Source organism: Dryobates pubescens, chromosome 19, assembly GCF_014839835.1.
Source record: "Dryobates pubescens isolate bDryPub1 chromosome 19, bDryPub1.pri, whole genome shotgun sequence".
Classification (NCBI taxonomy): domain Eukaryota; kingdom Metazoa; phylum Chordata; class Aves; order Piciformes; family Picidae; genus Dryobates; species Dryobates pubescens.
This window is the reverse complement of record NC_071630.1, coordinates 2,684,705-2,712,437: the sequence shown is the minus strand read 5'-3', so window position 1 is coordinate 2,712,437 and position 27,733 is coordinate 2,684,705. Positions and strand designations below refer to the sequence as shown.

The 27,733-nt window shown below is 60.3% G+C and overlaps 1 protein-coding gene across 1 annotated transcript in view; it reads right to left on the bottom strand.

Moving 5' to 3' along the window:
• Positions 1-1,931: 1,931 nt before the first annotated feature.
• The window catches only part of CNGB1 (cyclic nucleotide gated channel subunit beta 1), a 46,660-nt gene continuing 20,858 nt past the window's right edge, over positions 1,932-27,733 (bottom strand). The window contains exons 20-35 of the mRNA XM_054170289.1: positions 25,553-25,679; positions 21,500-21,657; positions 20,539-20,724; positions 18,081-18,289; positions 16,055-16,105; positions 15,869-15,955; positions 15,467-15,531; positions 13,926-14,048; positions 13,470-13,611; positions 12,034-12,193; positions 9,457-9,554; positions 7,967-8,050; positions 5,786-5,904; positions 3,791-3,937; positions 3,310-3,505; positions 1,932-2,138 (exon numbers count right to left, since the gene is read on the bottom strand). Of these exons, the coding sequence (XP_054026264.1) occupies positions 1,932-2,138; positions 3,310-3,505; positions 3,791-3,937; positions 5,786-5,904; positions 7,967-8,050; positions 9,457-9,554; positions 12,034-12,193; positions 13,470-13,611; positions 13,926-14,048; positions 15,467-15,531; positions 15,869-15,955; positions 16,055-16,105; positions 18,081-18,289; positions 20,539-20,724; positions 21,500-21,657; positions 25,553-25,679 (2,159 nt within the window). The remainder of the gene's footprint in view (positions 2,139-3,309; positions 3,506-3,790; positions 3,938-5,785; positions 5,905-7,966; positions 8,051-9,456; positions 9,555-12,033; positions 12,194-13,469; positions 13,612-13,925; positions 14,049-15,466; positions 15,532-15,868; positions 15,956-16,054; positions 16,106-18,080; positions 18,290-20,538; positions 20,725-21,499; positions 21,658-25,552; positions 25,680-27,733) is intronic.

Below are 27,733 nucleotides of genomic sequence, written 5' to 3'. Positions count from 1 at the left end.
CTCTGAGGTGACCTCATTGTGGCCTTCCAGGATCTGCAGGGGGCTCCAAGAAGGCTGGGGAGGGACTGCTCAGGATCTCAGGCAGTGATAGGACTGGGGGGAATGGAATGAAGCTGGAGGTGGGGAGATTGAGGCTGGAGGGGAGGAGGAAGTTCTTCCCCAGGAGAGTGGTGCAGCCCTGGAATGGGTTGTGCAGGGAGGTGGTTGGGGCTCTGTCCCTGGAGGGGTTTAAGGCCAGGCTGGATGAGGCTGTGGGCAGCCTGAGGTAGTGTGGGGTGTCCCTGCCCATGGCAGGGGGGTTGGAGCTGGCTGATCCTTGTGGTCCCTTCCAGCCCTGACTGATCCTATGACACTATGACCTTCCCTGCCCTTCCAGACTTGTCCATCCCCATCTAATGTTGCACCTTGAACACACCAAGGTCTCCACACAGCTGAGGGCCAGCCAAGAAGAGCTTACCCTCCCCCTCCCCCTACCTCCTTCTGGACATCAAACCATTTACCATTCTTCTCCTGGCATTAGATGACCTCTGACCCCCTGGCAAGCCCACTGCAAACCCTGTGGGGCTCTCCCTGCCTCTGCCAGGGCATCAGAGAGCAGCAAACACAACGAAAGGGATGGGAAATGAGTGGAAGGGTGAAGGAAACCCACAGCAGATGAATGAGGATCTAGGGAGGTTTATTGGAGATACAGCAAATGACCAAAGCCACCACAGCCAACTATTTGTCTGAAAGCTTTACCTCAGAGACTCCTAGGGGCTGGGAAAAGCTCTCTGAGATCCTCCAGCCCAGGCAGCAAACCAACCCCACCATGAGCACCAAACCCTGGCCCCCAGGATCTTCTGTTTCTCTCTTTTGAAAGAGGAGAGGGAGAGGGAGGAGGGAATTCTACCTTCCTTAGTAACCATGCCTGGAAACAGAGTGGAAGAAATAAAGCAGACAAAGGACCTCCACAAGAAACACAGAGAGAGAATCAGAACGGTTTGGAAAAGCCCTCTGAGGTCATCCAGTCCAGCAGCAGCCCAACCCCACCAGGGCTGCACCAAAGCCTGGCCCCCAGGGCCATGGCCACAGGGCTCTGCAGCCCCTCCAGCCATGGGGACTCCACCACCTCCCTGGGCAGCCTCTGCCAGGCCCTGACCCCTCTGCCACCAAAGACATTTTGCCTCCTCTCCAACCTCAGCCTCCCCTGGCACAGCTCCAGGCCAGGTCCTCTCCTTCCATCCCCTGAGCCTGGGGAGCAGAGCCCAAGCCCCAACCTCCCTGCAGCCTCCTCTCAGGGAGCTGCAGAGAGCAAGGAGGTCTCCCTCAGCCTCCTCTGCTCCAGGCTGAACCCCCCCCCAGCTCCCTCAGCTGCTCCTCCCTCCCCAGCCCTGCTCTCCAGACCCTTCCCCAGCTTGGTTGCCCTTCCCTGGCCCTGCTCCAGCTCCTCAGGCTCCTGCTGGGGGTGAGGGCCAAGTCAGCAACAGCAGAGGCAGAGGATCACATTGGACAGATCCAGAGACCTCTGAGGATCTAACAGCTTGCCATGAGCTCTCCCTGTCCTGGGCACCTGGATGGCAGAGCCATGAGCTCTCCCTGTCCTGGGCAGCTGGATGGCAGAGCCATGAGGTCTCCCTGTTCCTGGGCACCTGGATGGCAGTGCCATGAGCTCTCCCTGTCCTGGGCACCTGGATGGCAGAGCCATGAGCTCTCCCTGTTCCTGGGCACCTGGATGGCAGAGCCATGAGGTCTCCCTCTTCCTGGGCACTTTGTGGTGCTGGGGCAGGGGGCAGCAGGTTCTGTCCCCACTGGGTGAGGCTCTAGGCAGAAAACAATTGAGGCAGATCCTACCTGCAGCACTCAACAAAGCTCTACAGCCACGGTGGGAAGGGATTAAGGACAAAGACTTCTCCCCCCTGTCCTTGCCTGGCTCCAGGACCTGCTGGGGGTTTTCACTTCTCCTTTTTGCCTTCTTCTTTCTCTGCAATCTCAGCAGCAAGGATCTCTTCCTCCCCTTGAGCAGCAGCAATCACCTGGATGGTGACCAAGTTATCAGCAGACTTGGAGACTATTGCTCCTCCCTGCTGAGCTTGGTGGGAGGTGGGAGGTGATCTCTGGTGCCCTGGGGATCTGGAGGGTGCTGGGCTGGAGGTGGGACCCTGGGAGCCAGAAACAAAAGGCAAATTAAAACAGCAACCATCTTCAGCAGAGCCTTTGCCCTCTGCCCTCAGCCACGGTGCCACACTGGACCTCAGCATCTCATGGTGCCAGGAGCAGGGAGAATGGCTTGGAGCTGGCAGAGGGCAGAGGGAGAGTGGAGAGGAGGAAGGAATGGTTGGCAGGGAGGCTGGGGAGAGCCTGGCACAGGCTGCCCAGGGAGGCTGTGGCTGCTCCCTGCTTGGAGGTGCTGAGGACCAGGCTGGATGAGGCCTTGAGCAGCCTGGGCTGGGGGGAGGGGTCCCTGCCCATGGCAGGGGGCTGGGGGCTGGCTGAGCTTTGAGGTCCCTTCTAACCCAACCCTTCTATGAAACTATGACCTGGATGCCAGCTTGCAGCCAAGGACAGGTGGGGCTGGGGCTGGGCTCTGCTCCCCAGGCTCAGGGGATGGAAGGAGAGGAACTGCCCTGGAGCTGTGCCAGGGGAGGCTGAGGTTGGAGAGGATGCAAAATGTCTTTGGTGGCAGAGTGGTCAGGGCCTGGCAGAGGCTGCCCAGGGAGGTGGTGGAGTCCCCATGGCTGGAGGTGTCCCAGAGCCCTGTGGCCATGGCCCTGGGGGCCAGGATTTGGTGCAGCCAGGATGGGGTTGGGCTGCTGCTTCACTGGCTGATCCCACAGAGCTTTTCCCACCCAAACCATTCTGTGATGCCAGTTCCTCTCCTTCTATCAGCTGATGCCAGGGAGGAGAGCCCAGCCCCCAGCTCACTGCAGCCTCCTCTGTAGCTGTAGAGGGCAATGAGGTCTCTCAGCCTCCTCTTCTCCAGACTCAGCTGCTCCCTGCCCTCCCAACCCCTCACCAGCCTTCTTGCTCTTCTCTGGTCACCCTCCAAGGCCTCTTTCCTATCCTGTGGCACCCAGACCTGAGCACAGTGCTCAAGCTGTGCCCTCCCCAGTGCCCAGCCCAGGGGCACCATCCCTGCCCTGCTGCTGCTGCCCACACCATTGCTGCTCCAGGCCAGGCTGCTGGTGACCTGGGCACACCGCTGGCTCACCCTTAGCCAGCTGCCAGCCAGCACCCCCAGCCCCCTCTCTGCAGGGCAGCTGCCCAGCCACTCTGCAGGCAGCGAGGGGGAGCAGTGCCTTGGCACCCGGGCTGCCACCCTGCCAGGCTCACCTGTGCCACCTGCAGGGCCTTCAGCTCCCTCAGCCTCCACCGGAGCTGTGCCAGTGGCCCTTTGCCTCCCAGCTTCCCCGTGGCAGCCATGGCAGCCTGGAAGAGCTTCGGGGTCTCAGGTTTTGGGGGGATGATCAGCGAGTCCCCAGGGGCTGCCCTCTCTTCTTTGGGCTTCTTGTTGTTCCTCAGCATTCTCCTGGAGCAAGGGGAGGGGGAGATGAGTCCAGCCCGGGGGTGGGGGGGGGTGGGTAGGGGGGTGTTGTTTCTTTTCAGTGGAGAAAAAGCAGATGTTTAAGAGCAAAGGACCTGTTGGCCCCGCCCAGGGAGGGCAGAGGAACAAATGGAAGTGATGGAAGTGATGCTTGAAGCAATTAGCACAGAGGGACCCCACCTCCACCTCCCCTCGCCCCCCGGAACCCAGGGCTCTGCTCTCTCCCTGCCTCCCCCAGCCCCTGCCAGCAAGCAGCAGCCCCGCACTCACTTGGCCTTCTTCCTCAGCAGCTTCTGGGACTCCGGGTAGTGCACCAGGATCTCGTTCAGGTCCTTCTTGTCGAGGATGAAGAGGTTGGCAAAGCCGTGGGCCACCACGTTGGCCGTGCGCCGGTTGCCCCCTCCGGCCGCCAGCAGGCTGGGAGGGACGGGGGCGAGGGGGGGGGGGGAGGTCAGTGCTGGGGGAGGGTGGGGGGCACACAGCCCCAGCATGGCTTCAGATCACCCTTAGCATGGAATCCCAGCGTGGGAGGGACCCCTGGAGACCATCCAGTGGCCGCCCCCCCGTCCCCCTCCCCCTCCCCGGATGGCAGGATGCAGCCAGGAGCAAGCCGGGCTGTGGGAGGGGTCCCTGGCAGGGGGTTGGAGCTGGATGAGCTTAGAATACATAGAATACACCAGGTTGGAAGAGACCTTCAAGATCATCGTGGCCAACCCATCAACCAATCCAACACCACCTAAACAACTAACCCATGGCACCAAGCACCCCAGCAAGTCTCCTCCTGAACACCTCCAGGGATGGGGACTCCACCACCTCCCCAGGCAGCCCATCCCAGTGGGCAATCACTCTCTCTGTGTAGAACTTCTTCCTAACCTCCAGCCTGAACCTCCCCTGGCACAGCCTGAGACTGTGTCCTCTTGTTCTGGTGCTGGCTGCCTGGGAGAAGAGACCAACCTCTGCCTGGCTACAACCTCCCTTCAGGTAGTTGTAGAGAGCAAGAAGGTCTCCCCTGAGCCTCCTCTTCTCCAGGCTAAGCAGCCCCAGCTCCCTCAGCCTCTCCTCACAGGGCTGTGCCCCAGACCCCTCCCCAGCTTTGTTGCCCTTCTCTGGACACCTTCCAGCAGCTCAACCTCTTTCCTGACCTGAGGAGCCCAGAGCTGGACACAGGACTCGAGGTGCAGCCTAACCAGTGCAGTGTACAGGGGCAGGATGAGCTCCCTGCTCCTGCTGGCCACACTCTGCCTGATGCAGGCCAGGATGCCATTGGCCCTCCTGGCTGCCTGGGCACACTGCAGGCTCATGTTCAGCCTACCATCAACCAGCACCCCCAGGTCCCTCTCTGCCTGGCTGCTCTCAGCCACTCTGCCCCCAGCCTGCAGCTCTGCCTGGGGTTGTTGTGGCCAATGTGCAGCCCCTGGCACTTGGCTGTGTTCAATCTCCTGCCCTTGGCCTCTGCCCCTCTGCCCAGCCTGTTGAGGTCCCTCTGCAGAGCCTCTCTACCCTCCAGCAGATCAACTCCTGCCCCCAGCTTGCTGTCAGCTGCAAATTTCCTGCTGATGGACTCAATGCCCTCCTCCAGATCATCAATAAAGATATTAAAGAGCATGGGGCCCAGCACTGCTCCCTGGGGCACACCACTGGTGCCTGGCTGCCAGCTGGCTGTGGCACCATTCACCACCACTCTCTGGGCTTGAAGGGTTCCTTCCAACCCAACCCATTCCATGGATCTGTGAATCCAGTCCAACCCCCCCCACCCCCCCCCCCAGGTGCCCCCAGCAGGGCACCCACAGCACAGTGCCCAGGGGCACAGTGCCCAGGGTGGGTTGGAAGCTCTCCACACCAGGAGGCTCCACAACCTCTCTGGGCAGCCTGCTCCAGGCCTCCAGCAGCCTCACACCAAACAACTTTCTCCTCCTGGCTGCCAGTCTGTGCCCTCTGCCCCTTGGTCCTGCCCCTGGGCACCCCTGAGCAGAGCCTGGCCCCAGCCTCCTGCCCCCCACAGCTCCTTTAGCTCTTGCTGAGCATTGCTCAGCTGCCCTCTGGGGCTGCTCTGCTCCAGGCTCTCAGCCCCAGGGCTCTCTCAGCCTTTGCTGCTCCCAGAGCTGCCCCAGGCCCCTCAGCAGCTCTGCAGCCTGCCCTGGACTGCCTCCAGCAGTTCCCTGCCTCTCTTGGCTGGGCTGGTGCTGGTGTCTCCACCTCCCACCCAGCTCCCCCAGAGCCCAGCAGCAGGGATTCCCTCTGGCTCCCTGGCACTGCTTCACTCACCTGATCTCCCCAAACACAGATCCAGCCTTCAGAGTCACCAGCACTGTTGTGCCCTCAGGTCCCCCCAGGACCTGCACTTGTCCAGCCTGGATGATGTACATCTCACGGCCAATTTCCCCCTGCAATGAGGAGGAGGAGTGCTCTGTGTGTGCCCAGGATCAGGGAGAGCTCATGGCTCTGCCAGCCAGGTGCCCAGGAACAGGGAGAGCTCATGGCTCTGCCAGCCAGGTGCCCAGGATCAGGGAGAGCTCATGGCTCTGCCATCCAGGTGCCCAGGATCAGGGAGAGCTCATGGCACTGCCATCCAGGTGCCCAGGATCAGGGAGAGCTCATGGCTCTGCCATCCAGGTGCCCAGGATCAGGGAGAGCTCATGGCTCTGCCATCCAGGTGCCCAAGAACAGGGAGAGCTCATGGCTCTGCCATCCAGGTGCCCAGGACAGGGAGAGCTCATGGCTCTGCCATCCAGGTGCCCAGGATCAGGGAGAGCTCATGGCTCTGCCATCCAGGTGCCCAGGATCAGGGAGAGCTCATGGCTCTGCCATCCAGGTGCCCAAGAACAGGGAGAGCTCATGGCTCTGCCATCCAGGTGCCCAGGAACAGGGACACCTCATGGCTCTGCCATCCAGGTGCCCAGGACAGGGAGAGCTCATGGCTCTGCCATCCAGGTGCCCAGGACAGGGAGAGCTCATGGCTCTGCCAGCCAGGTGCCCAGGAACAGGGAGAGCTCATGGCTCTGCCATCCAGGTGCCCAGGATCAGGGAGAGCTCATGGCTCTGCCAGCCAGGTGCCCAGGATCAGGGAGAGCTCATGGCACTGCCATCCAGGTGCCCAGGAACAGGGAGAGCTCATGGCTCTGCCATCCAGGTGCCCAGGATCAGGGAGAGCTCATGGCTCTGCCATCCAGGTGCCCAGGAACAGAGAGAGCTCATGGCTCTGCCATCCAGGTGCCCAGGACAGGGAGAGCTCATGGCTCTGCCATCCAGGTGCCCAGGACAGGGAGAGCTCATGGCTCTGCCATCCAGGTGCCCAGGAACAGGGAGAGCTCATGGCTCTGCCATCCAGGTGCCCAGGACAGGGAGAGCTCATGGCTCTGCCAGCCAGGTGCCCAGGACAGGGAGAGCTCATGGCTCTGCCATCCAGGTGCCCAGGACAGGGAGAGCTCATGGCACTGCCATCCAGGTGCCCAGGACAGGGAGAGCTCATGGCTCTGCCATCCAGGTGCCCAGGACAGGGAGAGCTCATGGCAAGCTGTTACATCCTCAGAGGTCTCTGGATCTGTCCAATGTGATCCTCTGCCTCTGCTGTTGCTGACTTGGCCCTCACCCCCAGCAGGAGCCTGAGGAGCTGGAGCAGGGCTAGGGAAGGGCAACCAAGCTGGGGAAGGGTCTGGAGAGCAGGGCTGGGGAGGGAGGAGCAGCTGAGGGAGCTGGGGGGGGTTCAGCCTGGAGCAGAGGAGGCTGAGGGAGACCTCCTTGCTCTCTGCAGCTCCCTGAGAGGAGGCTGCAGGGAGGTTGGGGCTTGGGCTCTGCTCCCCAGGCTCAGGGGATGGAAGGAGAGGACCTGGCCTGGAGCTGTGCCAGGGGAGGCTGAGGTTGGAGAGGAGGAACAATTCCTTTGGTGGCAGAGGGGTCAGGGCCTGGCAGAGGCTGCCCAGGGAGGTGGTGGAGTCCCCATGGCTGGAGGTGTCCCAGAGCCCTGTGGCCATGGCACAGGGGGCCAGGGTTTGGTGCCCAGGGTGGGGTTGGGCTGCTGCTTGGCCTGGAGGATCCCAGAGAGCTTTTCCAAGCCAAAGCACTCCTGTACAGGTAGGGTGAGACATTGGGGTTGCTGTTGGACCCCCTCTGCCCCTCACTGCCCCCTGCTTTGGGAGCTGCAGGTGGGATGCTGGACTCAGAGTTCAGCCTTCTCTTGTTGCTCTTCTCTGGGCACCCTCCACCCTGCGTGGTCTGGATGATCTCAGAGAGCACTGCCAGCCTTCAGGATCCCCTGGTCCCAAAGCCTCCCCCAGCTCTGCAGGCTGCCTCCTGCTGTACATGGCTGCAGCAGACGAGGTCAGCCTTTGCTCAGGGCCAGCTGCAGGAGGCTTCTGCTCTGGACTCCCTTCCAGGCACAGTGCTGAGCCAGGCCTGGCTTTCCCCACCCTGCATGGCCCTTAGATGCCCTCCTGGGCATCTCCTTACCTTCTTACAGACATAGTCGTTAGGCAGGTAGACCACGGACCTGAGCCTCTTCAGCATGTCAAAGATCATCTGCCTGTCACAGCCCTGAGCCCAGACACAGCCAAGTGGGTCCCAGCCCCACCCCCCTAAGCCCCAAGGGATCCTGATTACAGCCCTCAGCCCCAAGGGATCCCAACCCCATCAACCCCAAAGGATCCTGATTACAGCCCTCAGCCCCAAGGGATCCCAATCCCAACCTCCTAAGCCCCAAAGGATCCTGATTACAGCCCTCAGCCCCAAGAGATCCCAATCCCAACACCCTAAGCCCTAAGGGATCCTGATTACAGCCCTCAGCCCCAAGGGACCCCAACCCCCTAAGCCCCAAAGGATCCTGATTACAGCCCTCAGCCCCAAGGGATCCCAACCCCAACCCCCTAAGCCCCAAGGGATCCTGATGACAACCCTCAGCCCCAAGGGATCCCAATCCCAACACCCTAAGCCCCAAGGGATCCTGATTACAGCCCTCAGCCCCAAGGGATCCCAACCCCAACCCCCTAAGCCCCAAGGGATCCTGATTACAGCCCTCAGCCCCAAGGGATCCCAACCCCCTAAGCCCCAAGGGATCCTGATTACAGCCCTCAGCCCCAAGGGATCCCAACCCCAACCCCCTAAGCCCCAAGGGATCCTGATTACAGCCCTCAGCCCCAAGGGATCCCAATCCCAACCCCCTAAGCCCCAAGGGATCCTGATTACAGCCCTCAGGGATCCCAATCCCAACCCCCTAAGCCCCAAAGGATCCTGATTACAGCCCTCAGCCCCAAGGGATCCCAACCCCAACCCCCTAAGCCCCAAAGGATCCTGATAACAGCCCTCAGCCCCAAGGGATCCCAACCCCCTAAGCCCCAAGGGATCCTGATTACAGCCCTCAGCCCCAAGGGATCCCAATCCCAATACCCTAAGCCCCAAGGGATCCTGATTACAGCCCTCAGCCCCAAGGGATCCCAACCCCAACCCCCTAAGCCCCAAAGGATCCTGATTACAGCCCTCAGCCCCAAGGGATCCCAACCCCATCCCCCTAAGCCCCAAGGGATCCCAATCCCAACACCCTAAGCCCCAAGGGATCCTGATGACAACCCTCAGCCCCAAGGGATCCCAATCCCAACACCCTAAGCCCCAAAGGATCCTGATTACAGCCCTCAGCCCCAAGGGATCCCAATCCCAACCCCCTAAGCCCCAAGGGATCCTGATTACAGCCCTCAGCCCCAAGGGATCCCAACCCCAACCCCCTAAGCCCCAAAGGATCCTGATTACAGCCCTCAGCCCCAAGGGATCCCAACCCCAGCCCCACACACTCCACCAGAACCCCCCAGACTCCCCCTCCCCAACTCCACAGACCCCCCCCCCCCCCCCCCCCCAGACCCACAGTGGTCCTCATTAGCCTCCAGCCCCCTTCCCCCTGCCCCCCTGGTGCCAAGGCTGTGCCAGCTGGGCACCCCCATGGCAGAGGGTACCTGGAAGAGGGCCACCTTGCTCACAATGTTGTAGTTCACATCGATGGCAATGTCCAGCCTCATCTTGTCTGGCAGCTGCACCAGCAGCTCTGTCTCATCTGGGGGGCACAGCAGAGAGCTGCCTGTTGCCTTGCACCCAAGAGCATGGCCTTGGGGTGGCACTGGCAGAGCAGCCTGGGGCAGAGTTAGCCTGCTCTGGTGGCAGAGGGCAGGAGCCAGCTCGCTCAGAAGGGTCTCCCTCCAGCCTGTCAGCAGCCACCAGCTTGCAAGCCTAAAGCCAAGGGCTGGTGGGGAGCCTCCCTTTGCCGTGCTGAGAGCTCCCAGGGACAGAGCAGGGAGACCAAGCCAGGACAGAGGGCACAGAGGTCCTGCCTGGGGAGCGAGAGGACAAGAGAAAATGGCCTCAAGCTGCCCAGGGGAGGCTCAGGTCAGAGAGGAGGCAAAATGTCTTTGGTGCCAGAGGGGTCAGGGCCTGGCAGAGGCTGCCCAGGGAGGTGGTGGAGTCCCCATGGCTGGAGGTGTCCCAGAGCCCTGTGGCCATGGCACTGGGGGCAGGGGTTTGGGGGCCAGGCTGGGGTTGGGCTGCTGCTTGGCCTGGATGCTCTCAGAGAGCTTTTCCAAGCCAAAGCATTCCTGGATGTAGTGGTAGGGTGAGACATTGGGGTTGCCATTGGACCCCCTCTGCCCCTCACTGCCCCTCACTGCCCCCTGCTTTGGGAGCTGCAGGTGGGATGCTGGAGTCAGAGAGCTCTAAGGGATGCTGGCTCACCAAGGTGCCACCACCTGGTGGCGTCCCCTGTACTCCAGGAGAGACTGGATGGGGCTCAGGGCAACCTGCTCTAGCTGCAGATGTCCTTGCTGACTGCAGGGCACAGATGACCTTCCAAGGGCCCTTCCAACCCAGTCTGTGATTCAATAGGTGGCCAAACAAGCCCCTACAGCAAAATAAGCCCCCCCCAGCCCCCACACCTCTCATCCAACAGCAGCAGCTTGGGCTCTGCAAAGCAGCTGCTGCAGGGCACACAGAGGGGAGAAGGGCAAAGTGCTGCCCCAGGGCACACAGAGGGAGAAGGGCAAAGTTCTGCCCCTTGGGAGTGCTGCTGCAGGGCACACAGAGGGAGAAGGGCAAAGTGCTGCCCCTTGGGAGTGCTGCCCCAGGGCACACAGAGGGAGAAGGGCAAAGTGCTGCCCCTTGGGAGTGCTGCTGCAGGGCACACAGAGGGGGAAGGGCAAAGTGCTGCCCCTTGGGAGTGCTGCCCCAGGGCACACAGAGGGGAGAAGGGCAAAGAGCTGCCCCTTGGGAGTGCTGCTGCAGGGCACACAGAGGGAGAAGGGCAAAGTGCTGCCCCTTGGGAGTGCTGCTGCAGGGCACACAGAGGGAGAAGGGCAAAGTGCTGCCCCTTGGGAGTGCTGCCCCAGGGCACACAGAGGGAGAAGGGCAAAGTGCTGCCCCTTGGGAGTGCTGCTGCAGGGCACACAGAGGGAGAAGGGCAAAGTGCTGCCCCTTGGGAGTGCTGCTGCAGGGCACACAGAGGGAGAAGGGCAAAGTGCTGCTGCAGGGCACACAGAGGGAGAAGGGCAAAGTGCTGCTGCAGGGCACACAGAGGGAGAAGGGCAAAGTGCTGCCCCTTGGGAGTGCTGCCCCAGGGCACACAGAGGGGAGAAGAGCAAAGTGCTGCCCCAGGGCACACAGAGGGAGAAGGGCAAAGTGCTGCCCCTTGGGAGTGCTGCTGCAGGGCACACAGAGGGAGAAGGGCAAAGTGCTGCCCCTTGGGAGTGCTGCTGCAGGGCACACAGAGGGAGAAGGGCAAAGAGCTGCCCCTTGGGAGTGCTGCTGCAGGGCACACAGAGGGAGAAGGGCAAAGTGCTGCTGCAGGGCACACAGAGGGAGAAGGGCAAAGTGCTGCCCCTTGGGAGTGCTGCTGCAGGGCACACAGAGGGAGAAGGGCAAAGTGCTGCTGCAGGGCACACAGAGGGAGAAGGGCAAAGTGCTGCCCCTTGGGAGTGCTGCCCCAGGGCACACAGGGGGAGAAGGGCAAAGTGCTGCCCCTTGGGAGTGCTGCTGCAGGGCACACAGAGGGAGAAGGGCAAAGAGCTGCCCCTTGGGAGTGCTGCTGCAGGGCACACAGAGGGGAGAAGGGCAAAGTGCTGCCCCTTGGGAGTGCTGCCCCAGGGCACACAGAGGGAGAAGGGCAAAGTGCTGCTGCAGGGCACACAGAGGGGAGAAGGGCAAAGTGCTGCCCCTTGGGAGTGCTGCCCCAGGGCACACAGAGGGGAGAAGAGCAAAGTGCTGCCCCTTGGGAGTGCTGCTGCAGGGCACACAGGGGGAGAAGGGCAAAGTGCTGCCCCTTGGGAGTGCTGCCCCAGGGCACACAGAGGGGAGAAGAGCAAAGTGCTGCCCCTTGGGAGTGCTGCCCCAGGGCACACAGAGGGGGAAGGGCAAAGTGCTGCCCCTTGGGAGTGCTGCTGCAGGGCACACAGGGGGAGAAGGGCAAAGAGCTGCCCCTTGGGAGTGCTGCCCCAGGGCACACAGGGGGAGGGGTGTGAAGAGCTGCCCCGTGGGGCAGGGGGTCTCACCTAGCATGCCTTGGGAGTGCCATGTGTACTCATACCAGGTTTTGACCCTGTTCTGGATGGCCCTGGGGATCCTGTAGGAGTTCATGTACTTGATGGTGCTGTCCATGCAGCTCCGGTAGTAGGTCTGGCCGGCGGTGGCGGCGCCCACCACGTCCCTCATCTGAGAGGGGAGCAAGAGAGGCACAGAGTGGGCTTGGGTTGGAAGGGGCTTCCACAGCTCATCCAGTCCAACCACCCCTGCCCCCAGCAGGGCCATCCCCAGCTGGAGCAGGCTGCCCACAGCCCTCTCCAGCCTCACCTGGAATGCCTCCAGGGCTGGAATCCCAACCCCCTCCCTGGGCAGCCTGCTGCAGGGCTCCAGCAGCCTCCTGGGGCAGAACTTGTTCCTCACATCCAAGCTCAATCTGCTCTGCTCTCATTTCAAACCACTGCCCCTGGGCCTGGCCCTGCAGGCCCTTGCAAACAGTCTCTCTCCATCCTTCTTGTAGCCCCCTTCAGGTCCTGGCAGGCTGCTGTTAGGTCTCCTTGGAGCCTTCTCCTCTCCAGGCTGAACACCCCCAGCTCCCTCAGCCTGGCCTCCCAGCAGAGCTGCTCCAAGCCCCTGAGCATTTCTGTGGCCTCCTCTGGACCCTCTCCATCAGCTCCAGGTCCTTCCTGTGTTGAGGGCTCCAGAGCTGGCCACAGTACTGCAGGTGGGAGAGCTGTTTGAGTTGTTGGCACCTATCCATCCATCCATCCTCCAGGCTGAGCAGCCTCAAGCTGCTATGCTGAGTCCTTGTAGCATCTGCCAAATCCCTCTTGTCCTCCACTGATGCTGAGCAGCTGCTCCCACAGGGGAAACAAACCTGGAGGTGCAAACCTGTGGACCAAGCCCATGGGTTCTCCTCCCCCTCTGCTCTGCCCTGCTGAGACCACAGCTGGAGGATTGTGGCCAGCTCTGGGCTCCCCAGTTCCAGAGGGACAGGGAACTGCTGGAGGGAGTCCAACAGAGGCTGTGAGGATGCTGAAGGGCCTGGAAGAGCTCTGCTGTGCAGACAGGCTGAGAGCCCTGGGGGTGTTTGGTCTGGAGAGGAGAAGGCTGAGAGGGATCTGATCAATAGCTGAGGGCTGGGGGGCAGGATGGAGGTGCCAGGCTCCTTGGGGTGGTGCCCAAGCTGGAGCCCAGCAAGTTCCACCTCAAGAGGAGGAGAAAGTTGTTTGGTGTGAGGCTGCTGGAGCCCTGGAGCAGGCTGCCCAGAGAGGTTGTGGTGCCTCCTTCTCTGGAGGCTTTTCAACCCCCCCTGGCTGTGTTCCTGGGTGCCCTGGTCTGGGTGCCCTGCTCTGGCAGGGGGCTTGGACTGGGTGAGCTCCAGAGCTCCCTTCCAACCTCTTCTCTTCTCTGATTCTGTGAAACCCTTCCCCAGCTGAGGCTGGGCACCCCCATGGCTGCTGCTCACCTGCCCTATCATGACAGAGAAGGCAAAGACCCCTGTGAAGTAGTTGAGCAGCTGGAAGATGATCTCAAAGAGGGTCTTGGGGTCTGGCAGGCCCCCGATGGTGATCAGGGTTTTGACTGCCCAGTAGTAGCAGCGGATGTAGCTGGCAGGCAAAGAGAAGACCTCTCAAGGGTGGTTGGAAGGCATGAAGGCCTCTTTCACCTCACTTTCCTCCCCTCCCAGCCCAGCTGCAGCCTTGCTTTCCCCTGCAGCACCACACCACACCTTGCTGCCCATCCCACCCCTCCTGTCCACCTCATCCTCCCTGGCTCCACCATCTCCCCCCCTGGCATCCCCAGCCCTTGGCTTCAGGGCTTTGCTTTATCGATTCCCAGCTGCCTCCCTACGCCTCCTTTCTTGCTCCAGCTCCTCAGCAGCAAGCTGTGATGCAGGAGGACCCAAGCCCTGCCTTGCTACCTGTTTCCTTCTCCATCATAGACCCAGGTGGTGGAGCCCAGCCCCTCGTAGGCTGATGCCCAGTAGTAGAGGCAGGAGTTGACATGCAGGCTGTACAGCAGGTAGGCAGTGGTCCTAATCACCCTGCAAGGAAAAGGAGAGAGCAGGAGGGGAGGTGATCTGAGTTCTGCCTGGGGGAGGCCACCAAGGTGCTTAAGGGGACTGGAGAACCCTCCTTACAAGGAGAGGCTGAGAGACCTGGGGCTCTTCAGCCTGGAAAAGAGAGGGGCTCGAGGGGATCCTTCTCAATGCTGATCAAAACAGCACAGCTGAAGGGTGGAGGCCAGGAGGATGCTGCTCAGCCCTTCTCAGGTGCCCAGGGATGGGACAAGGGGCAGCAGGGACAAACTGGAACACAGGAGGGTTCACTTGAACTGGAGGAGAAACTTCTTCACTGTGTGAGGCTGCTGGAGGCCTGGAGCAGGCTGCCCAGAGAGGCTGTGGAGCCTCCTGCTCTGGAGGCTTGCAAAACCCCCCTGGGATGTGCTCCTGGGTGCCCTGCCCTGGGTGCCCCTGCTCTAGAAGGGACTGGGTGAGCTCCAGAGGTCCCTTCCAAGCCTCCCATGCTGTGATTGCAAACACATCAGATCCCCTCCAGCACCACAGAGCTGAGTGCTGCCCAGGGAGGTCCTGCCAGTGCAGGAACCACAGAGCACCCAAACGTGTGCCCCTGCAGCCCTGCAGCTCCAGGAGTGCCTGGAGAATCCTAGAATGGCTCAGGTTGGAAGGGACCTCAGAGGTCATCTCCTCCAACCCCCCTGCCATGCCCAGGGACACCTCTCAACAAGACCACATTGCTCAAGCCCTCCTCCAACCTGGCCTGGAGCACCCCCAGGCAGGAGGCAGCCACAGCCTCCCTGGGCAGCCTGGGCCAGAGCCTCAGCTCCCTCCTGCTGAACAACTTCTGCCTCAGCTCCACTCTGACCCTGCTCTGCCTCAGCTCCAAACTCTTCCCCCCTGGCCTGGCTCCAGACCCCCTCAGCCAAAGTCTCTCTGCAGCCTCCCTGCAGGATCCCTTCAGGTGCTGGCAGCAGCTCTGAGCTCCCCCTGGAGCCTTCTCCTCTGCAGGCTGCACAGCCCCAGCTCCCTCAGCCTGTGCTCCCAGCAGAGCTGCTCCAGCCCTGGCAGCATCCTTGTGGCCTCCTCCACAGCTCTGTGTCCTTCTCCTGCTGGGGACAGCAGAGCTGGAGGCAGGATTGGAGGTGAGGTCTGACAAGAAGCAGCATCTTTGCCACTGGTGGTTCCCCTTCACTCCCAGCACCTCTGTCCCTGCTGGCTGAGGGAGAGGTGATCCTACCCATGGAGGGTCCAGAGCCCTCCATGCTCCACCTGCAGCAGAGCAGCTGGTCCAGGGAGAGTGGGACCACAAATCAGAAACCCAGGCTGGGTGGAGAGCAGGGTGAGCCTCCTTCTCTGGTGGCAAATAGCAGCTCCACAGCCTCTGTGCCTCCCTGCCTCCTCTCCTGCCTCCCTCCATCCCTCCCTCCTTCCCTTGCCCTCACCTGTAGATGTAGGCCTTGCTCAGGATAGCCTCCAGACGGTTGTTGAACTCGAAGAAGGCCATGTACTGGGAGGGGAAGGAAAGCAGCATGCTCCAGCTGCCTGCAGACCCCCCCTGGCACGACCCCCCCAGTGCCCCTCCACTGCCCTTCTGCAGCACCAAGAGCCAGGCCCAGGCTGGGCTCCACCTCTGTCCCAAAGTGATGCTCTTCAGAAGCTCGGGGTCGAACTGAGCCCTTTGGCCAGCAGCTCTGCAAGGCTGTGGGGCCAAGGCTTCCCATCCAGCTGACAATCCTCTTGTGGCTGATGAGCCTGGCAAGCCACAGCTTACCCCCAGGCAGTGTGGGAGACCTCCTCAGCACTGCACCTCGGTGCCCTGCCTGGGTTTGTAAGCCCTGCCTCACCTTCAGACAGCGAGGGAGGCGCAGGAGAGGGTTGACTCCCACTTTGAAGTAGAAGAAATCCAGGGGCAGGAGGGAGAGGACATCCATCTGAAAGGCACAGAGGGAGAGGAACAGCCTGGCTGAGGTGACCTGCAAGCCATGGTTCAAGCTGGGAGGTTCAGCTGAGCACAGGGAGTGGTGGCAAACCTTGAAGCGCTGCGATCTCAGGTAGTTCTCTTTCATGGCCTTCTTCTCTGTCTGGTTGGGGAGGGGAAGGAGACACAGAGAGAGAGAGAGAGAGGGAGGAAGACTGAGCATTGCCTTGCAGAAAGGAAAGTCATGGCCAGCATGGTCACCAGCACAGAGCAAAACTGGAAGTGGGGAGCTGGAGATTGGCTGTGAGGAAGAAGTTGGCCAGGAGGGTGGTGAGAGCCTGGCCCAGGCTGCCCAGGGAGGTGGTGGAAGCCTCCTGCTGATGCCTGGAGGTGTTTGCAGCCAGGCTGGAGGTGGCTGTGAGCAATCTGCTGTGGGGTGAGGTGTCCCTGCCCATGGCAGGGCCTTGGAGCTGGCTGAGCCTGCAGCTCCCTTCCAGCCCTGGGATGATTCTATGATCAACACAGAATCATTAATGTTGGAAAAGACCTCTAAGCCCAAGTCCAACTGTAACCCAGGAGTCCAACTGTAACCCAGGAGTCCAACTGTAACCCAACTGCCACACACTCCCTTCATGGCCACAGCAATCTTAGAATCCTCGAGTCACAGAATCATTGAATCAATTGAACCCTTGAATCAATTGAACCCTTGAATCAATTGAACCCTTGAATCAATTGAACCCTTGAATCCATGAAACCATGGATCCCTGAATCAATGGAATCCTTGAATGAATTGAATCCTTGAATCAATGGATCAATGGAATCCTTGAATCAATGAATCAATTGAATCCATGAATCCTTGCATCAATGAATCAGTTGAATCAATGGAATCCTTGAATCAATGAATCAACTGAATCCTTGAATCCATGAACCCATGGAACCCTTGAATCCATGAATCAGTTGAATCAATGGAATCCTTGAATCAATGAATCAGTTGAATCAATGGAACCCTTGAATCAATGGAATCCTTGAATCAATGTATCAATGGAATCCTTGAATCAATGGAATCCTTGAATCAATGGATCAATGGAATCCTTAATGAACCCTTGAATCCTTGAATCAATGGAATCCTTGAATCCCTGGATCAATGGAATCCCTGAATCAATGGAATCCTTGAATCAATGGAATCCTTGAATCAATGGAATCCTTGAATCAATGGAATCCTTGAATCCTTGAATCAATTGAACCCTTGAATCAATGGAATCCTTGAATCAATGTATCAATGGAATCCTTGAATCAATGTATCAATGGAATCCTTGAATCAATGGAATCCTTGAATCAATGTATCAATGGAATCCCTGAATCAATGGAATCCTTGAATCAATGGAATCCTTGAATCAATGAATCAACTGAATCCTTGAATCAATTGAACCCTTGAATCAATGGAATCCTTGAATCAATGTATCAATGGAATCCTTGAATCAATGGAATCCTTGAATCAATGGATCAACTGAATCCTTAATGAACCCTTGAATCCATGAATCAATTGAACCCTTGAATCCATGAATCAGTGGAATCCCTGAATCAATGAATCAACTGAATCCATGAATCAATTGAACCCTTGACTCCATGAACCCTTGAATCCATGGATCAATGGAATCCTTGAATCCATGGAATCCTTGAATCCATGGATCAATGGAATCCTTGGATCAGTGGAATCCTTGGATCAATGGATCAATGGAATCCTTGACTCAATGAACCCTTGAATCCATGAATTAATTGAACCCTTGAATCCATGAACCCTTGAATCAGTGGAATCCTTGAATCCATGGATCAATGGAATCCCTGAATCAATGGAATCCCTGAATCACAGAATGCTTTGGGTTCAAAGGGACCTTAAAAGATCATCCAGTTCCAAGCCCCCTGCCAAGGCAGGGACCCCTCCCACCAGCCCAGGTTGCTCAGGGCCTCCTCAGGTTGAAAGGGACACTTGGAGGCCATCTGGGTCAAACCTGCAGTGCTGGGAGAGCTTGGGGGGCTCAGGTCAGAGCTCAGTGCCCAGCACCATCCAGGCTGTGCTGGGGATGGGAGAGGTCCCTGCTGCCGGTGCCGGTGGTGGGGGGCAGGAGGCTGCCACTCACGATTATGTCTCCTCCTTGGACAAACTGCAGTCGAGTCTGGAAGATGATGATGTCCAGCAGATAGATGAGGTCACAGAGGTAGTCCATGAGCAGCCAGAGGTGGATGTTTGCTGGGGTCTGGTAAGGGAAAGCCCAGCGGACAGGGATCAGCCAGCAGTTCCAGTTCCAGGCCAGGACCACGAAGAAGAGCCACAGGACATACATCAGATCTGCAGACAGGGCACCACAGCAGGGTGAGCTGGGCACACCTCAGCCTTGGCAATCCACCACACAGATACAGAATCACACACTCAACTGGCTTGGAAGGCAGCCTCCAAGGGCCTCCTGCCCAAGCCCTGCAGGCAGCAGGGCCAGCTCCAGCTGCAGCAGGCTGCCCAGGGACACAGCCAGGCTGAGCTGGAAGGGCTGCAGGGATGGAGCCTCCACCACCTCCCTGGGCAGCCTGGGCCAGGCTCTCCCCAGCCTCCCTCTGCACAGCTTCCTCCTCAGCTCCAACCTAACTCTGCCCTGCTCCAGCTCCAAACCATTGCCCCTGGGCCTATCCCCACAGCCCCTTCTCAGCAGTCCCTCCCCAGCCTGCCTGCAGCTGCCCTGCAGCTCTGCAGCTGCAGCTCTCAGCTCTGCCTGCAGCCTTCTCTGCTGCAGGCTGCACAGCCCCAACCCTCCCAGCCTGGCCCCAGGGCAGAGGTTCTGCAGCCCTCTGAGCATCTCTGTGGCCTCCTCTGGAGCCTCTGCAGCAGCTCCAGGTCTCTCTCTCAGCCCCAGAGCTGAACACAGCACCCCAGGGGAGGTCCCAGCAGAGCGGCAGAATCTTCCCTCTTGATCTGCTGGCCGGACCCAGTGCTTCATCCCCTGCCCTGCTCCGGGAGCAAGGAGGACACCTTCAGGAGGTCTCTTTTCAGCACCACCTAACTGCAGCCGAGCTGGGCTCCAGGGGCAAAGTGAGCACCAGCCCCCTGCAGAGCACACTGCTTGTGTCCAAAGCCCTCACGGAATCACAGCACTCTTGAGGCTGGGAGAGACCTCTGAGATCATAGAATCCTCCAATGGGTTGGGTTGGAAGGGGCCTTAAAGGTCATCCAGTTCAACCCTCCCCCCAGCCCAGGCTGCTCAAGGCCTCATCCAGCCTGGCCTGGAACCCTTCCAGGCAGGGGGCAGCCACAGCCTCCCTGGGCAGCCTGTGCCAGGCTCTCCCCAGCCTCACTGCCAGGGATTTCTTCCTCATCTCCAGCCTCAGTCTCCCCTCTCCCAGCTCCAAGCCATTGCCCCTGGTCCTGGCACTCCCAGCCCTCCTAAGTTTAGGAAATAAAATGGGAATGCAGGAGGAAAAGTGGAAAGTAGTAGGGGGGAAGTGGAAATAAGGAGGAAAAGTGGGAATGCAGGAGAGGAAGAGTGGGTAGGTGGGAGGGGGAGAATGGGAGGGCAGGAGGGGAAGAGAGGGAGCGCAGGAGGGGAAGGGAGGGAGGGGAAGCGGGGAAGAGAGGGAGGGGAAGAGGGGAAGGGAGGGAGGGGAAGAGGGGAAGGGAGGGAGGGGAAGAGGGGAAGGGAGGGAGGGGAAGAGAGGGAGGAATGCAGGAGGAAAAGTGGAAAGTAGTAGGGGGGAAGTGGAAATAAGGAGGAAAAGTGGGAATGCAGGAGAGGAAGAGTGGGAGCACAGGAGAGGAAGAGTGGGAGTGCAGGAGAGGAAGAGTGGGAGTGCAGGAGAGGAAGAGAGGGAGGGTGGGAGGGGAAGAGAGGAAGAGAGGGAGGAATGCAGGAGGAAAAGTGGAAAGTAGTGGGGGGGAAGTGGAAATAAGGAGGAAAAGTGGGAATGCAGGAGAGGAAGAGTGGGAGAGCGGGTGGGTGGGAGGGGGAGAATGTGAGGGCAGGAGGGGAAGAGAGGGAGCGCAGGAGGGGAAGGGAGGGAGGGGAAGCGGGGAAGAGAGGGAGGGGAAGCGGGGAAGAGAGGAAGGAATGCAGTAGGAAAAGTGGAAAGTAGTAGGGGGGGAAGTGGAAATAAGGAGGAAAAGTGGGAATGCAGGAGAGGAAGAGTGGGAGTGCAGGAGGGGGAGAGCGGGTGGGTGGGAGGGGGAGAATGGGAGGGCGGCAGGGGAAGAGAGGGAGCACGGGAGGGGAAGGGAGGGAGGGGAAGAGAGGGAGGGGAAGGGAGGGAGGGTGGGAGGGGAAGAGGGGGAAGGCAGGAGGGGAAGAGGGGGAAGGCAGGAGGGGGAGAGGGGGAAGGCAGGAGGAAAGTACCAACTTCAGGCGGAAGGTTGGAAACTTAGAAGGCGAATCAGCAGTTCAGGAGGGAGGTCAGCAGCTCGGGGGCTGGGAAAAGCCTGTGCACTGCAGGGGGGGTCTAAAGCTTCCTTTCTTACCCTCCCTTCTCGTCTGCCCAGCCTCCTGCCCTCCCCACCCCTCTCCCCTGCCCTCCCCACCCGTGCCCAGCCTGGGCTGCTGCCCCTGCCCCACGGCTCACTGGTGAGAGGGTCGATGCTGCTGGGGAACCGGTAGCTCCTCAGGCGCTGCAGCCAGGGTGGGTGCTTGAAGGTGCAGCACAGCATCTGGCAGTAGTGCTCAGCTCCTGCTGCTTTGTCCCCCCCCGGAGCCCCTCCTGGGGGAGGGGGCGGCGGCGGCGCTGCTGCAGGCGCTGCTTTGGCTGGGGCTGGGGGAGGTCATTGGACAGGGCAGGAAAATCACAGAACCACAGAGCTGCTGAGCTGGGAAGAGACCTTGGAGATCAGCAAGACCCCAACCCTCTCCCCCAGAGCTCACAGTGCCACCGGGGCTGCACCACCTCCAGGGATGGAGGCTCCACCACCTCCCTGGGCAGCCTGGGCCAGGGCCTGGGGACCCTTCCTGGGAAGGCATTTTCCCTCATCTCCAACTTGAACCTTCCCCTGGAGGAGCTTGAAGTCATTTCTTCTCCTGGCCCTTGCTGCATGTGAGAGGAGCCCAACCCCCCATCAGTCTCCAGCCTCCTTTGAGGGAGTTGCAGAGGCCAGTGAGGTCTCCCCCCCTCAGCCTCCCCTTCTGAAGACACTGAACACCCCCAGCTCCAGCTGCCTCATTTGCTCCTCACAGGATTTGTGTTCCTGACCCTCTCCAGCCCCTCAATGTCCTTCTGGGAGCGAGGAGCCCAGCCCTGAGCCCAGGATTCGAGGTGTGGCCTCCCCCATGCCGAGCAGGGAGGGACAACCACATCCCTGCCCTGCTGGCCACACTCTTCCTGATGCAAGCCAGGCTGCCCCTGGCCTCCTTGGCCACCTGAGCACGCTGCTGGCTCCTCTTCAGGTGGCCATCAGTCATCCCTCCCCCCCCACCCCCAAGGCCCTTCTCCATCAAGCAGCTTTCCAACCACGCTGCCCCCCAAGCCTCTTACAGCAACTTTCTCCCTGCACCTGGAGCCACCAGCTGAGCCCTCCCCAGCTGGAACTCACATGCCACAGGGCTCTCCTCATCTGAGGTGACATCAGGGTCAGCCAGCTTCTCCTTCACCTTCTCAGTCCTCTCCTTGAAGAGCTTCACCAGCTCCTGGAGCCGGCTGTTGATGAGGGCGCTGCTGGTGCTGGTGGCTGAGCCGACGCGCTCGGGGAGGCTGCAAAGGAGACCAGCAGAGGCTCCATGCAGGGAGGGAAGCCCGAGGGCAAGGTTCCCAACCCCACTTTTCACCTCCAGGTTCCTGAAAGTGGGATTTCCCCACCTGCATGCGGCTGAAAAGGCTAAGGTGGTCTCAGGAAAGCGCCATCTGGAGCTTCATCCCTGCCCTGGGGGTGTGAGATGCCCTCAAAGGCAGTTGGGAAGCAGCAACAAGGGCAAGGTCCTGCAGCTGGGGCAGGGCAATCCCAGGCACTGCTGGAGGTTGGGCAGGGACTGGCTGGAGAGCAGCCCTGGAGAAAAGGCCTTGGGGGTGCTGGGGGAGGAGAGGCTCAGCAGCAGCCAGCAGGGAGCACTTGCAGCCCAGAGAGCCAAGCAGAGCCTGGGCTGCAGCAGCAGAAGTGTGGCCAGCAGGGCCAGGGAGGGGATTCTGCCTCTCTGCTCCACTCTGCTGAGCCCACAGCTGCAGCTCTGTGCCCAGCTCTGCAGCCTCTGTGCCAGGAAGGCTCTGGAGGGGCTGGAAGGTGTCCAGAGCAGGGCCAGGAGGCTGAGCAGAGGGCTGGAGCTGCTCTGCTCTGAGCACAGCCTGAGAGAGTTGGGGTTGTGCAGGCTGCAGAGGAGAAGGCTCCAGGGAGACCTTCTGGTGGCCTTCCAGGAGCTGCAGGGGGCTGCAGGAAAGCTGGGGAGGGACTTTGGAGGGGGTCAGGGTGGGCCAGGACTGGGGGGGATGGAGCAAAAGGAGAAGTGGGGAGCTGGAGATTGGCTGTGAGGAAGAAGTTGTTCCCCAGGAGGGTTGGGGAGGGGAGGGGTGTTGGGCATCTCTTGTTGCACAGCACCGCTCCAGTGTGGGTGCAGCTCCCTCTGCCTTTGCTATCCCAGCGTTCCCAGCACCTTGGCTGCTTCCACCCAACCCCTCAGACCCTTGGTACCACCACACACCTCCTCCTGTGCTCCTTGTCCCAGTCCAGCAGTGCTCGGGTGGGCAATTGCCTGACTGCTCCCTGCTCCAGAGCATCCTCTGGAGCCAGCAGCCTCCTCCTGTGGACACAAACACAGCAGCTGAAGCTTAGCTTCTTCCCCATCCTCAGCCTCCTTCTCCTCCAGGACTCTTTGGTTTCCATTCCCCTTTCTCCACCCAGTGTCAGTTTTCCTCCAGCTCTTGGTGCTGCCTGAAGCCAAGGGGAGCAAACCACCCTGCTCCTTTGCCCTCTCTCTTCTTGGGCACCCCCCAAGCAAGCCACTTGGTCCCTTCTGAAACCCATTGTCAGCAGCTGGCAAGATGCACAGAGGGCAGGCACCACTCTGTGCTGCTCCCCAGTGCCCCCCTGCAGCAGGAGAGGCAAACTTGGAGAACTCAGTGCCAGCAGCAAGAAAGTGGAATCTGGACAGAAGAAAGAAGGTTCTGGGGACACCAACCTGGCTCTGAGCTGGCCCCAGAGCACCTTAAACCACCAAGATGAGGAGTGAAGTGCAGAGCAGCTCTCTGATAGACTCTCCAATGGCTGTTGAGCCCTGCAAAGCCAAGTGTGGCTCCAGGTTCAGGAGGAGTCCCAGAAACACTGCCCTGGAAATGCTGAGCCAGCAGCAGGAGATGTCAGGGCTGGGAGGGAGCTCAGGGCTCAGCCAGCTCCAACCCCCAGCCATGGGCAGGGACACCTCACCCCACAGCAGGTTGCTCACAGCCACCTCCAGCCTGGCTGCAAACACCTCCAGGCATCAGCAGGAGGCTTCCACCACCTCCCTGGGCAGCCTGGGCCAGGCTCTCACCACCCTCCTGCCCAACAACTTCTTCCTCACAGCCAATCTCCAGCTCCCCACTTCTCCTTTTGCTCCATCCCCCCCCCAGTCCTGTCCCTCCCTGACAGCCTCCAAGGAAAGGTTGTAGAAGGAGATGAAGGTCCCCCAAGGGAGGCTGCAAATTCAGAGGCAGAAGAATTGTCCCCCTTGAGGGGCTGTGCTGCCTGCAGCTTGCCTGCAGTGCCCAAACAAGGTGCAGAGGTGGGGGGGGGAGGGCAGGAGCTACCCAGGAAAGGCAATGCCAGCTCCAGCAGTGTGTTGGGAAGCAGGGGGTGAAGGACCACAGCAGGAAGCTGCTCAGCAGGTAACTGCTTGGAGAGAGTGGTTGAAAGCAGCAGGAGAAAAGGGAGGTGCTCCAAAGAGTGGTTTGACTTGGGAACCAGAGGAGCACAGGAGTTGGGTGGGGTTGGGTGGGGCTGGGGTGGATGGGGTGGGGTTGGATGGGCTGGGGTGAGGTTGGGTTGGGTTGGATGGGGTTGGGTTGGGAGGGTTGGATGGAGTAGGGTTGGGTTGGATGGGGTTGGGTTGGGGGGGTTGGGTGGAGTGGGGCTGGGTGGGGTTGGGCTGGATGGAGTTGGGTTGGGAGGGTTGGGTGGAGTGGGGTTGGATGGAGTGGGGTGGGGTTGGGTGGGGTGGGGGCTGGGTGGAGTTGGGTTGGATGGAGTTGGGTTGGGTTGGATGGGGTGGAGCTGGGTGGAGCTGGGTTGGATGGAGTGGGGTTGGTTGGAGTGGGGTGGGGTTGGGTTGGATGGGGTGGGGTTGGGTTGGATGGGGTGGGGTTGGGTTGGATGGGGTGGAGCTGGGTGGAGCTGGGTTGGATGGAGTGGGGTTGGGTTGGATGGGGTGGAGCTGGGTTGGATGGAGTGGGGTTGGATGGGGTTGGGTTGGGTTGGGTAGGGTAGGGTAGGGTTGGAAGCAGCCTTGGGAGATCAAGTCCAGGCCCTCTTCTGAGGGCAGGGATGTCCTCCACTAGATCAAGTTGCTCCAAGTCCCATCCAACCTGGCTTCCAACATGTCCAGGGAGGAGGCAGCCACAAGCCTCCCTGGGCAACCTGCTCTGGTGCCTCCCCACCCCACCTTCTGCCCAGTGCAGTCCTGCCCTGAGCCTCTTGGCCCTTGCCTGTCCCACAGCACCTGGCCAGATGTCTTTCTCTGCCTTTCTTCCTCACAGACTGAGAGGCCACAGGGAGGTCTGCTTACAACAAGAGATGCTGCTGGGGACAGAAGTGTCCCAATGGACCTAACTGGACTGAGGTTGTGCCTTTCAGTTGCTGGATTCTGGGCTCCAAAGATGCTCAGGATCACAGAGGCAGAGAATTGTTTGGGTTGGGAAAGCTCTCTGAGCTCATCCAGGCCAACATCAACCCAACCCCCACCATGGGCACCAAACCCTGGCCCCAAGTGCCATGGCCACAGGGCTCTGCAACACCTCCAGCCATGGGGACTCCACCACCTCCCTGGGCAGCACATCCCAAGGGCCAATTCCTCTTGCTGGGAAGAACTTTCTCTTCCCCTCCAGCCTAAACCTCCCCTGGCACAGCTGGAGACTGTGTCCTCTTGTTCTGGTGCTGGGTGCCTGGGAGAAGAGCCCAACCCCCACCTGGCTACAACCTCCCTGCAGGTAGAGAGCAAGAAGGTCTCCCCTGAGCCTCCTCTTCTCCAGGCTAAGCAACCCCAGCTCCCTCAGCCTCTCCTCCCAGGGCTGTGCCCCAGACCCCTCCCCAGCCCTGTGCCCCAGACCCCTCCCCAGCCTTGTTGCCCTTCTCTGGACACCTTCCAGCATCTCAATGTCCTTCTTAAACTGAGGAGCCCAGAGCTGGACACAGGACTCAAGATGTGGCCTAAGCAGTGCTGAGCACAGGGCAGGATGAGCTCCCTGCTCCTGCTGGCCACACTCTGCCTGCTGCAGGCCAGGGTGCCCTTGGCACCCATCCTGGCAAGGGAGGTGACATCCACCACCACAGCCCTCCCCCCCCTGGCTCAGACCTGCCAGGGGCAGCCTGCTCCCTGTGCTGGCAGAAGCTTTCCTGCCCCAGCACCACCGGGAGGGGGTGAGATTCCCCAGGAGCTGGAGGACCATGCCTAGGCCAGAGGCATACCTGGGGGATGCTGGTGCCATGCTGGGCACTGCCAACATGCTGGAAGCATGGCTGGTGGGCAGCAGGAGGTGGGTGCCATCCTTCTCCACAGCATCGCTCTCCACGGCGTCCACCGAGGGGTCACTGCCTGGCCCGTGCAGAAGGACAACAGCTGCAGGTGAGAGGGGTGCTGGGCCCAGCCTGCAGCCAGGATGAAGCCCCAGGCTCCATCCTCTCCAGGGAGCTTCCCTCAAGCCCCACAGTGTACTGGAAGGATTCTCCTCTCCCCCTCTGTTCCCTTCTCACCCAACACTCATGACCTGGATTCCTACAATGGGTTGGGTTGGAAGGGACCCTGAGGATCATCTGGTTCCAGCTTCCCTCTCCTGACACTTGGGTGCATTTCTGTCCCTCCTTTGGTTTGGTTTTTCTCCCCTTTTGGCCCAGTTTTTATCACTGTAGGCAGGGCCACACCTCCCTCCCTTCTGCTTTCCCAGCTTGCAGCTGCTCCAGGCAAGCACTGAGTCCCCATGGGTTGGATCCCCATGGGTTGGATCCCCACAATCAGAATCCTAGAATGGGAAGGAGCTCCTGTAGCTCCTGGGCTGGCAGTGCTGAAACCCAGAGGAAGGAGCTCCTGGGCTGGCAGTGCTGCATCCCAGGGGAAGGAGCTCCTGGAGCTCCTGGGCTGGCAGTGCTGCATCCCAGAGGAAGGAGCTCCTGGAGCTCCTGGGCTGGCAGTGCTGAAACCCAGAGGAAGGAGCTCCTGGAGCTCCTGGGCTGGCAGTGCTGCATCCCAGAGGAAGGAGCTCCTGGAGCTCCTGAGCTGGCAGTGCTGAAACCCAGAGGAAGGAGCTCCTGGGCTGGCAGTGCTGCATCCCAGGGGAAGGAACTCCTGGAGCTCCTGAGCTGGCAGTGCTGCATCCCAGGGGAAGGAGCTCCTGAGCTGGCAGTGCTGCATCCCAGGGGAAGGAGCTCCTGGAGCTCCTGAGCTGGCAGTGCTGCATCCCAGGGGAAGGAGCTCCTGGAGCTCCTGAGCTGGCAGTGCTGCATCCCAGGGGAAGGAGCTCCTGGGCTGGCAGTGCTGCATCCCAGGGGAAGGAGCTCCTGGGCTGGCAGTGCTGCATCCCAGGGGAAGGAGCTCCTGAGCTGGCAGTGCTGCATCCCAGGGGAAGGAGCTCCTGGAGCTCCTGAGCTGGCAGTGCTGCATCCCAGAGGAAGGAGCTCCTGGAGCTCCTGAGCTGGCAGTGCTGCATCCCAGGGGAAGGAGCTCCTGGAGCTCCTGAGCTGGCAGTGCTGCATCCCAGAGGAAGGAGCTCCTGAGCTGGCAGTGCTGCATCCCAGAGGAAGGAGCTCCTGGAGCTCCTGAGCTGGCAGTGCTGCATCCCAGAGGAAGGAGATCCTGGAGCTCCTGGGCTGGCAGAACCCTACTAGCCATTCCCTGGCACCACTTAGAGGTGATCTTTAGGACCATCTGCTTGAGCCCTTGGGTACTTTCATAGACTCCCAGAAGGGGCTGGGTTGGAAGGGACTTTCAAGATCATCCAGTTCCAGCCCCACTGCCATGGGCAGGGACACCTCCACCAGACCATAGAATCATAGAACCATGAGCAGAGCACTAGACTGTGTCCCCCAGTGCCACATCTACTCATTTCTTGGACACCTCCAGCCATGGGGACTCCACCACCTCCCTGGGCAGCCTCTGCCAGGCCCTGACCCCTCTGCCACCAAAGACATTTTGCCTCCTCTCCAACCTCAGCCTCCCCTGGCACAGCTCCAGGCCAGTTCCTCTCCTTCTATCCCCTGAGCCTGGGGAGCAGAGCCCAAGCCCCAACCTCCCTGCAGCCTCCTCTCAAGGAGCTGCAGAGAGCAAGGAGGTCTCCCTCAGCCTCCTCTTCTCCAGGCTGAACCCCTCCCAGCTCCTTCAGCCTCTCCAGGGTGCTCCAGGCCCTCTCTGGTGGGAGCTGTCCCTGCCCATAGCAGGAGGGTTGGAAATTGATGATCTTTAAGGTCCCTTCCCGTGAGGATTAACAGCCAGAGGTGTTCTGCAGGAGCCCAGCTGCAAACCTGCCTCCCAGTAACTCTCCTGGGCCTTCTGAACAGAACCACATGGATCATGCAAGCTCCCAATGAAGTGGGTGTTTGGTTTTCCTCCACCAGAAGGCAATCTTCAAACAACAGGACCTAGGTCCTCTCTCTTCT